Source organism: Colobus angolensis, unplaced genomic scaffold (assembly GCF_000951035.1).
Source record: "Colobus angolensis palliatus isolate OR3802 unplaced genomic scaffold, Cang.pa_1.0 Scaffold216, whole genome shotgun sequence".
Classification (NCBI taxonomy): domain Eukaryota; kingdom Metazoa; phylum Chordata; class Mammalia; order Primates; family Cercopithecidae; genus Colobus; species Colobus angolensis.
Window position 1 is genome coordinate 700502 of NW_012115333.1, and position 10535 is coordinate 711036.

General features: G+C 51.0%; 1 protein-coding gene across 1 annotated transcript in view; it reads right to left on the reverse strand.

The window, feature by feature from the left end:
- Nucleotides 1-1856: 1856 nt before the first annotated feature.
- Nucleotides 1857-10535, reverse strand: part of MED12 (mediator complex subunit 12) — a 23760-nt gene continuing 15081 nt past the window's right edge. Inside the window, exons 29-40 of the mRNA XM_011943179.1 lie at nucleotides 9787-9896; nucleotides 9405-9540; nucleotides 9000-9161; nucleotides 7584-7958; nucleotides 7210-7360; nucleotides 6856-7052; nucleotides 6606-6683; nucleotides 6298-6515; nucleotides 3469-3691; nucleotides 2946-3086; nucleotides 2348-2429; nucleotides 1857-2137 (exon numbers count right to left, since the gene is read on the reverse strand). Of these exons, the coding sequence (XP_011798569.1) occupies nucleotides 2094-2137; nucleotides 2348-2429; nucleotides 2946-3086; nucleotides 3469-3691; nucleotides 6298-6515; nucleotides 6606-6683; nucleotides 6856-7052; nucleotides 7210-7360; nucleotides 7584-7958; nucleotides 9000-9161; nucleotides 9405-9540; nucleotides 9787-9896 (1917 nt within the window). The 3' untranslated portion in view covers nucleotides 1857-2093. The remainder of the gene's footprint in view (nucleotides 2138-2347; nucleotides 2430-2945; nucleotides 3087-3468; nucleotides 3692-6297; nucleotides 6516-6605; nucleotides 6684-6855; nucleotides 7053-7209; nucleotides 7361-7583; nucleotides 7959-8999; nucleotides 9162-9404; nucleotides 9541-9786; nucleotides 9897-10535) is intronic.

Below are 10535 nucleotides of genomic sequence, written 5' to 3' on the forward strand. Positions count from 1 at the left end.
ACCTGCCGTTTGTTTAGTAGCCCCCAAGCCCCGCTGAATGTCCCTCATCCCAGCCAAGCCTGTACTCCTCTGACTCCTCAGAATGTTTGTCAGGATAGGAGTAAGGGAGAAGAAAGTTTCGGTCATGTTTGCCTTTACGCTGTCAAGGAGTTCCATTCCTTGCGCACGCAACTCTTAAACTAAGTCCCATATAAGCAAGGGCTTCGTGGGCCTCAAAGAGGGCTATTTTATTTTTTATAACTTGGGTATTGATTGGCGCTCCTGGTTTTACCAGCACACTAGACACTTCCCAGTAATAGGGTGCAACTATGGCTTGCATGTTATCCTTAAGTTGTCAAATCATTCTGTACCACCCACTCACAAGGCTGAGGCTGATCCTCTTCCAGCCCTAGCTAGGCAGGGCAGAAGACTCCAAGACTCCACTGTAGTAAACAAGTTGGCTCTCCTGGACAGCCTTGGATCTAGAACTCAAACTGGAAAGCAAGAGGGCGAGAATGGCCCTGCCACAGCTCCAAATGTGACTCTGGGGTAACAGTTCTGCGTTTTCTCTACTGTAAAATGGGAGCGAGCAATAGTCATCCTGGGTAACTGCCAAGGTGGGTCATGTGAGAACAGGCAGTTCTGGCAGCAGGGCAGAGAGAAAGGGTGCTTATTTTTACTGGTCTTTCTTCCTCCTAGAACCAACCAGTCCTTCCACGACCCATTCTATGATGGCACATGCCAATGGAGGGCAATTTTTCATCCAGGCATGTGACTCTCAGGGAAGTTCTCTGTCCTATGAAAGGTATGCCACTTGGTGCATGATGGGGACCACACAAGATGACAAGAAGCGTAGGCAGCGTCTGTCATCTCCACCTTCCCCAGCTTGTTTGAGGCCCAACATCTGGGGTGTTGTGGAAGAATCAGGTTCCATTGATGTTTCCCCTGGCCTAATGGCCCCTCCTCAATCCCAGTGGTATATCCCCCATGGAGGAAAGCTTACGTTGCAACATTTAGTTGAGAAGGTTCACTGCCGCTTCTTAAAAGACTAAGGGGCCAGGTGTGGTGGCTCATGCCTGTAATCCCAGCACTTTGGGAGGCCGAGGTGGGTGGATCACCTGTGGTCAGGAGTTCAAGACCAGCCTAGCCAACATGGTGAAACCCTGTCTCTACTAAAAATACAAAAATTAGCCAGGCGTGGTGGCATATGCCTGTAATCCCAGCTACTCGGGAGGCTGAGGCAGGAGAATCACTTGAACCTGGGAGGCAGAGGTTGCAGTGAGCCGAGATTGTGCCACTGAACTCTAGTCTGGGTGACAAGAACAAAACTCCGTCTCAAAAATAAATAGAGAGACTAAGGGCCTGTACTTTAACGTGTTGCCATGTTGAAGAGGAAGAGAGGGTAGCAATCCAATTAGAATTAAGAAATTTAGGCCAGGCGCGGTGACTCACGCCTGTAGTCCCAGCACTTTGGGAGGCTGAGGCAGGCAGATCACGAGGTCAGGAGTTCGAGACCAGCCTGGCCAATATGGTGGAACTCTGTCTCTACTAAAAAAAATACAAAAATTAGCCGGGTGTGATGGCACACACCTGTAATCCCAGCTACTCAGGAGGCTGAGGGAGGAGAATCGCTGGAACCTGGGAGGAGGAGGTTGCAGTGAGCCGATATCGCCACTGCACTCTAGCCTGGGTGACAGAGTGAGACTCCGTCTCAAAAAAAAAAAAAAAAAAAAAGAAAGAAAGAAAGAAAAAAAGAAATTTAGAGTGTAAGGTAAACAGGGGAGATGATCGGAATAGAATGAAGACTCTGACTTGTTGATCCAGCCCCCAGCATTCTCCCAAGAGACCACCCTTCCCAGACATGAAGAACTCACACATTCCCTTTGCAAAGAAGCTCTGTGTATTGGGTGCAACAGCTCTGGGGTCTCTATATAAATAATATACAAAACCCAACAGCTCAATGCCTCACATTAACAAAAATACTAAAAACTTATTAAAAACGGAGCCTGAGGGAAGGGCCCCAATCACTACTGGTGCTAGCCCAGGAACGGGATTGGGAATTAAGAGGAAAGGGTGGGGCCACATCCAGTGCACAAGCAGTTCCTCCAGGTGGCTCAGTAGCGTCCAAATATGTTGGTACTGGGCTGTGGCTGGGTATCTGTGAAAAACCAGAGATTATCAGGGATGGAAGACCAGGCAGGGGTGTGGGTATGCACGAGGAAAGCTGTTCAGGTATCAAGGGAAGGGGATGGAATGGAATGCCTCCTCTCATAACCTGGGCCTGAAGCCATCTTTTCAGCTACTTTGGCCCACCCCGCCCCCTAAATTTATTCCATGGGGTTCTCCTTGGGAAGGCAGGCAGGCTTACTGGAGAGCTGTTGTTGAAGTTGCCGGACCAAAGCTGCTGTCTGTTGCTGCTGCTGGGTCTGCTGAAGCCCCTGGCGCTGGAACTGGGTGGAAACAGGAAGTGGAAGACTGAAGTCTAACTTATCTCCTTCTTCAACCTCCTTTCCCAATCCGTTTGTTTTTGTTTTTGTTTTTGTGACAGAGTCACGCTCCATCCCCCAGGCTGGAGTGCAGTGGTGCGATCTCGGCTCACTGCAACCTCTGCCTCCCAAGTTCAAGCAATTCTCTGCCTCAGCCTCCCAAGTAGCTAGGATTACAGGTGCCCACCACCATGCCTGGCTTTTTTTTTTTTTTTTGTATTTTTAGTAGAGACGGGGTTTCACCATCTTGGCCAGGCTGTTCTCAAACTCCTGACCTCAAGTGATCCACCCGCCTCGGCCTCCGAAAGTGCTGGGATTACGGGCGTGAGCCATCGCGCCTGGCCTCCCAATCCCTCTTTAGGGTGCCATGCCCTGCCTCCCACCTCTACCCTATTCCATACTGTCCCCAACCCAGTTCACTGGCTGCATGCCCAACCTGGGCAGTTGTCCCTGAGCCTGGGGCTCTAGTCCAGTAGCTACCTGGGGCTGGGACTGGGGCTGGGGTTGGGGAGGAGCCGCCTGTTGCTGCTGTTGCTGCTGGTGTTGCTGCTGTTGCTGTTGCTGCTGCTGCTGCTGCTGTTGCTGCTGCTGCTGCTGCTGCTGCTGTTGCTGCTGCTGCTGCTGCTATAAGAACATAAAAGATACTTCACAAGGAGCAGAGGGAGGAAGCTAAGACTCAGAACTGGAGGGCTGAGGGCAGGGGATGAGGAAGCAGGGTGGGAGCTCGGGGTCTACTGCCTTCCCTTTTTAGACAGCTGCCCAGAAAGAAACCAAATCTAGGGTACCCAGTGGACAATGTCCAGCTCTCTCCTACTATGATTCCCAGAAAACAAAAAGGGGGAGGGTAGGAAACTAACTTCTCCAGCACCACTAGAGGCCAGCTGCTCTGCTAGGTGTTTTGATACACTGCCTTGTTTAGTCTTGGTAACTGTGTGGGAAGAACTTGTGCCTCTCCTCCTCCCCGGGCTCCCAGGTCCCAGATGCAATTTCCCCAGTGCCTTACCCGCAGGATTTGCTGCTGCTGCTGCTGCCGGATGTGGTACTGCTGCTGCTGCTGTTGCTGTTGCTGTTGCTGCTGCTGCTGCTGTTGCTGTTGCTGCTGTTGCTGCTGCTGTTGCTGCTCAGGTAGGATGGCTGTTGAGCGGACGCCTGCCTGGACGCCCTGGGCACTCATTGGAGTCATGGTACTTATCATGGGTGTCTGCTGCAGTGTCTGGTGTGAAAACCTCCAAAGACAAGAGGACCAGAGGTCAAGGCGTGAGGGAGGTAGGGAGAGGGGGTCAGTATAAACTTTGGGCCCCTGACCTGAAAGAAACGTTAGCAGGTTATTTCATTCATTCCTCTTGTCACTAACCAGACTTCCAGTCTGGGGAATAAGTTGCATAAGATGATACTCTATTTTAGTGTCTCATAACCTTAATGGTTAGGAATTTTTCAATTCTGCATTAGCTATTTTTTCTCTTACAAAAATGAAAAATAGGGCTGGGCACGGTGGCTCACACCTGTAATCCTAGCACTTAGGGAGGCTGAGGCGGGCGGATCACTTGAGGTCAGGAGTTCCAGACCAGCCTGGCCAACATGGTGAAACCCCGTCTCTAGCAAAAATACAAAAAAAATTAGCTGAGCGTGGTAGTGGGCGCCTGTAATCCCAGCTACTCGGGCGGCTGAGGCAGGAGAATTGCTTGAACTCTAGCCTGGATGACAGAGCGAGAATCTATCTCAAAAAAAAAAAAAAAAAAAGATAGGCATTCTATAAACACTCATTGAGGTTTTTTGCTGTTGCTGTTGTTGTTCCCCAGTAACATTTCAAGTTGTTCTGCTACACCTCTATATCACTGCAAGAGTCTACTGGCCAGGCTCCCTGTCTCAAGACTTCTTTTTTCTTTTTGAGACGGAGTCTCACTCTGTCGCCCAGGCGGGAGTGCAATGATGCAATCTCGGCTCACTGCAACCTCCACCTCTCAGGTTCAAGCGATTCTCCTGCCTCAGCCTCCCGAGTAGCTGGAATTACAGGCGCATGCCACCACACCCAGATAATTTTTGTATTTTTAGTAGAGACGGGATTTCACCATGTTGACCAGGCTGGTCTCAAACTCCTGACCTTAGGTCATCTGCCCACCTGGGCCTCCCAAAGTCCTGGGATTACAGGCATGAGCCACCGCGCCCAGCCTGAAGTCTTCTTCTTGCACCTTCCAGTACACATGCTATCCATTCATTCCAAGGAGTCTTGCAACATACCCAACTCCTCCTATCACTCTTCTGATCAAAAGAACCCTTTCTGGGACTGTGTCTCAATTCTTCAGCTGAGCATTCAAGGCCATCTCGCAGCCTGCCCCCTCCTAGCCTAGCCCCAGTGACTTCCCCAGCACAGATTTTACACTCCATCCAGGCCCTTCTCCCCAGACACCATCCTCATGCTTGTCCCCATGTCTTTGTTCATGTTACATCCTCTACCTGGAATGCCCTTTCCTCTTCTTCACAAATCCCAATCACAGCTATTCTTCAAAGGCCAGCTCAAGGCTGACCTCCTTCATGAAACATTCTCTGATGAGTCAGGCCCACAGATATTAGCCCGTACTTTTTCTCAATCCGCATTTTACCTCATAGCGTACAACTGCATACCTGATTATATCTTTGCTCAGAGTGTTCTCTCAATGTTCTTCTGTAAGTCTCATCTCCCCAGCTATAGTAAAGACTCTTTGTAGTGAGGAACTATGTATTTTGGGGGTTTTTTGCTATCTTTCTTCACCTCACCCAGTCCTGGTATAGTGCTGGCCACACAATGGGCAGTTAGTCCACTCCCCAGTGTTCTTAATCCCAAGCTTCGGAGTCTCTAAACATAGTTGAAAGGCCTGAACTAAGGCTTGACTAACGTTAACCATGGTGGGAGGATTCGTTCATTAGTCCATCCTGGTATTCAACCTGGTATTTAAAGCCAGTACCGGCTTTATGACTCCTTATCATGTAGTTCATCTATGAACTCCAGATATTATTTTTCTTTTTCTTTTTCTTTTCTTTTTTTTTTTTTTTGAGAAAGGGTCTCACTCTGTCACCACTGCAGTGCAGTGGCGCAATCTTGGCTCATTGTGTGATTACAGCTCACTGCACCCTCAAACTCCCAGGCTCAAGCAATCCTCCCACCTCAGCCTCCTGAGTAGCTGGGACTACAGGCAAGCACCACCATGCCCGGCTAATTAAAAAAATATTTTTTCTGGCCAGGTGTGGTGGCTCAGTTCAAGACCAGCCTGGGCAACATGGCGAAACCCCACCTCAACTAAAAATCCAAAAAATTAGCTGGGCGTGGTGGTGTGTACCTGTAGTTCCAGCTACTTGGGAGGCTGAGGCAGGAGGATCACCTGAGTCTGGGAGGTCGAGGCTGCAGTGAGCCATGATCGTGCCACGACACTCCAGCCTGGGCAACTGGAGTGAGACTCTGTTTCAAAAAAATATATATATATATATTTTTTAGAGATGGGATCTCCCTATGTTGCCCAGGCTGGCCTCGAATTCCCGGACCCAACTGACTGGGCCCCCAAGTGCTGGGACTACCAGTGTGAGCTACCACACAGCCCAGATTTTTCCATGAGTCAGATAAACAATTTCCCCTCTCTGGGCCTCAAAGAACTGTTAAGGAAGTACACATGAAACTATTGGTCTCCAGGGTCCCTTCCAGCTTGAGACTTCTGTGGTTATGGGCTATGTGGCCAGATAAGTATTCTTGATGTCTCTGAAAGTTCTGACCAGTCCCATCACCTTCAGGCATGGGCTTTCCCAAGTCAAATGCTCCCTTATACCTCTGCATGTCTTCCTAGCTCACCACTACTTTGGGTACCTTTGAGTGGAGGTCAGTCCATGTCCATAGGTGGGGGCCTGCTGGTGCACATAGCCACTGGGCCGCTGTTGCAGGTGGCGGGTAGGATCTACAAGAGTAGGATTGGTAGAAGGGTGGGTGCTCTGGTAAGGCTGGCTGGAGTAGCTGGGGGGCACCATGGTACCTGCAGGGCCTGTGTGTTGCTGCAATCCCACATGAGAAACATAAGGAGTATAGCCCTGGAGGGAAAGAGGAGAGAGGGAATCAGGGCTGAGAGTATGCAAAGCAGCTTGCCTCATCCCCCGAGTCTCACAATCCCAGGCTCTTACCTGGGAAGTCTGCAAACCGTAGGAAGAGCTGGGAGTCATCTGATGGACAGATGACTGTCCCAACATGCCCTGACTCTGCTAAAGGGAGAGAAGAGAACAACTCAAACTCAGGAAATGCTTGCTGCCATCTCATCTCTTGTGTCTCCTGCTTTGAGTGTCCTTGTGAAGATCCCGTGTCTCCTCAGTCCTGTGACCCTCAAAAGCCCCTCTCCCTGACAGCCCTCCCTACTGCCCCTCTCACTATCTTTGCCTGGAGCTGTTGGCGAAGGCGCTGTCCTTGGGGCACCGCAGGTTGCTGCTGCCGGTACACAGAGGTCTTATAGGAGGAGGGTTCTAGGCCCATGACGCCAGTCATGGTTGTGGGCAGCACTCCAGGGTAAGTCGGTCGGGTGGGCAGCTTCTGCATTGGTAAGCGCACAGGGCGGTATGGGTCCACACGAGGGCCACCTGGAAAGGAGAGTGGGCTGACCTCTAGGCTCCTCATCCCTCTGTCTCTTGCTCAGTGTCCTTGACATCCATAGCTCCTCAGGGGAATGGCATCATCCTTTGGGCAGGGGGAGTATACACCTAGGTCCCTCCAGCATTCCTAGTGGCTGGCACTCACCTGCAGGTAGTGGCTGGTTCTGGGTGTACAGGCCTATGGAGCCTTGCCTGTAATTAAGGTGGGTTATGGAACCAGGGTTTGGGTGGTGCAGGAGGTCTGGAGGCACTGTCACACCATAAGGGCCGCTCCGACCCGGGCCCATTCCATAGTCCTGTGTGAGTGACAGAAGAAGAGGGTGAGTGGGTTGTAGCTGAGTGGGGTTGGGGAGCTGGGGGAGAATGAGGTAAAGAGGAGCTGGATTCGTACATGGTTAATTTTTATTATGATTCTAATGGCACCCCTTCCTTATGCGCCCCCACCCCTCCCACAAACCAGAAACTGGAGCGTCATGAAGTAAGAGGCTGTGGGAGAACCGTCATGGGGGAGACGCTCACCTCTGTCTTGGCAGCTGGCTGGCTGCGTTTCTTGCCCTTGGTGGACTTCTTCTTGCGTTCCTCAGTACTGGGTGGAGCAGCCCCCGGTTTGTCAGTTTTGGGGGGCTCTGGAGCCTTTTTCTCAGGCTCTAGCAGGGTAGGAGCAGGGGGCTCCTCATCTTCTGGGGGCAGTGGCAGTGGCTCCAGGTAATAGGCGCGGGGCCGGGGCCTCAGGTGTGTGTGGTAGAGCAGCAACCGCTGCTGCTCCTCTCCTCGAGCCACTCGCCGGTCCACCCGGACTGTTCCAAACCAGCCCCAAGAGAGCGGTGCTGACGGCTTCAACCCCTCAAAAAGATCCCAGGGCGAGATCTTCTGTTTGGTGGAAACCTGTAGACCCTGCTCCAGAAAATGAAAAACAGTAAGCTGTTGGGACTTAGAAAACACAAGAGAGACCACAAGCACTTGTAGGAGTGGGTAGAAAGTCATAGGTAGATTCAGGAGAGATGGTAAGAAGCAGACAGACATGGATACACACATACATGCAGAAGAGAGTTATGCAGGGAGAGAGTGAAGGGTGGGGGACAGGGAGAGGTGTGGAGGCGCAAGATGAAGCCAGCCGGGACCAGGAGAGGAGACGAATGAACGGGGCGGGCGGCGGGCATGTGGGGAGAGAAGCGGAGACCGGGAGAGAAAGGGGTTGGGGAGAAAGCCAGAGAGGAAGTGGGGAGGGAGAGGGATTGACATTCAGAGGGAGACAGAAAAAGGAAGGCAGAGAAAGAGAGAGAGGAAGGCAGGGAGAGATTCTGCCTTTAGGCAGGCAGAGAAAGACAGAGTCAGAGAGAGAGACAGAAACAGGAAAAGAGACAAAAAGGTGGAGAGACAAAGAAAGGCAAACGAGTCAGACATGGAGAGAGACAGAGACAGAGGAAAAGAGACAGATGGACTAGGAAGACAGATGAAGAGAATGTATATATGAAGGAGTTAGACTTTGGGTTTTAAACTATACACAATAATTATGGTTACTCAACAAATACTGCAACTGACAGAGAGGGAAAAGATAAAACTGTGCCGAGATGGGTGGGTGTAGGGAGAGAAACACAGAAATAAAAGAGATACAGGCTGTCGGCCAGATAGATGGGTGGGGTAGGACATGAGGCAGGTGGAGCAGAGGAAAGAGGAGGGTAGGGTATTGAGAAATGGGTGGTATGTTAAAAGATGAGGGCAGGGTGAAGGAAAGAGGCTGGGACTCCAGAGATGGAGATGAAATGTAAGGAAAGTTAAGTGATTTGCTGAAAACCCCAGAGATGGTGTTCACTGGCAGAGACTGGATGGGCTCCTGAATCTGATGAGTCTGTTGGAGCTACAGAGCTGATGCAGGGAAAGTTCTTGCCCAAAGGGGAAAAAAGGCAAGGGACATGGGCAGACAATGGAACATGCCTCCTTCTTGAAGATGGAATCGAAGCCAGCAATCTTGTTGCCCTTGGTATCAATAAGGGAGCCCTGAGGCTCACACGTGATGACGTCTCGGGTCTGCTTGGGCAGTGGCAGCAGCTGGCGAACCTTTTCCAGACTGTCTGACTGGCGTTCCCCCAACTCCTTCTGCAGGCATAGGAAGATGGGACAAGAGTTCAGAGATACAGAAAACAGGGATGGGAAGTCTCAGGGGACAGCACAGAACTTGGCACAGAGAAGACCCCCACTCAGTAAATGCTCATGGCATGAGTAACAAATAAAAGATAGACGTGAGAAGGAAAGGTAGAGGGCTCAAGCCAGAAGCAAGTTCCTGAGGCTGGACAGCAGATTCCGGTACCCGCAAACCTTGTCCCTGCCTCCTCTGCTCACCTGTAGCTTCTTTGCCAGGTTCATGTATGCACGCTTGTTTTCCTCCATGCTGCCTTGGGAGATGCTAGACATGTCTGCAGCCAATGTCCCATTGATGAGCACGCTCAGCATGTCCAACACAGTAGTGAAGAGCTCACTGAGACAGGAAGCCAGAGAGAAAACCAGAGAAGAAAGAGGTGAAGATAGAAAAAGGCCTCAGTAGAGGACACAAACAGGGAGAGGTGCTTAATATGTCATCCCGAGGGCACCAAAACCATATGGGGAGCCCAGGGCCACGGAGTCCACAGTAACAGCCACACCAATCTCAGTGGGTGCAACTGACGTGGGAGTAGGGGGAACCTCTTGGGTATGAAACTGCAGGGAGCAGGTGGGGATGCTTTACTTGTTGGACTGCATGTCGACAGTGCCGCTGATGATGATCTCCAGGAGGAGCATGGCCCACTCCGTGGTCTGCTGGGTGCTGCGCTGCACTGTGTCAAACATGCCCCCAACCTGCCAGGGCCACAACAAGTCAGTCAGATGGCTCAGGGACAAGGCCAGAGTTTAAGGAAAGCTTAGTTCAAATCTGAGTTGGGACGCCTGAGTTCATGCTTGAGTTGAACCTATGATTTGCTACATAATCTCAAGACAATGAGGAAATTCTTGACATCTCTGGGCCTCTGTTTCCATACTTAGAAAGTGATGGGAGTTGGACTGAATGATTTCCAGGATTCCATTCAACATTCCACAATGGGTTTCCAGTACTTCTAGGGCCCAGTCAGAATCTAGAATACTGAGGCAGAGTCCCTGCAAGGATCCAGGGTACATAATCTATTGGACCATGACCACAGTGATACAGCCCCCTTAACCACTTTCAGTCCCTGCATCCTTTCAGAGAACAGGGTTAATACTTCAAGACTCAGGCTGGACACGGTGGCTCATGCCTATAATCTCAGCACTTTGGGAGGCCAAGACGGACGGATCATTTGAGGTCAGGAGTTCAAGACCAGCCTGGCCAGCATGGTGAAACCCCATCTGCATGAAAAATACAAAAGTTAGCCAGGTGTGGTGGCGCACGCCTGTAATCCCAGCTACTCAGGAAGTTGAGGCTTGAGAATCACTTGAACTCGGGAGGTGGAGGTTGCAGTGAGC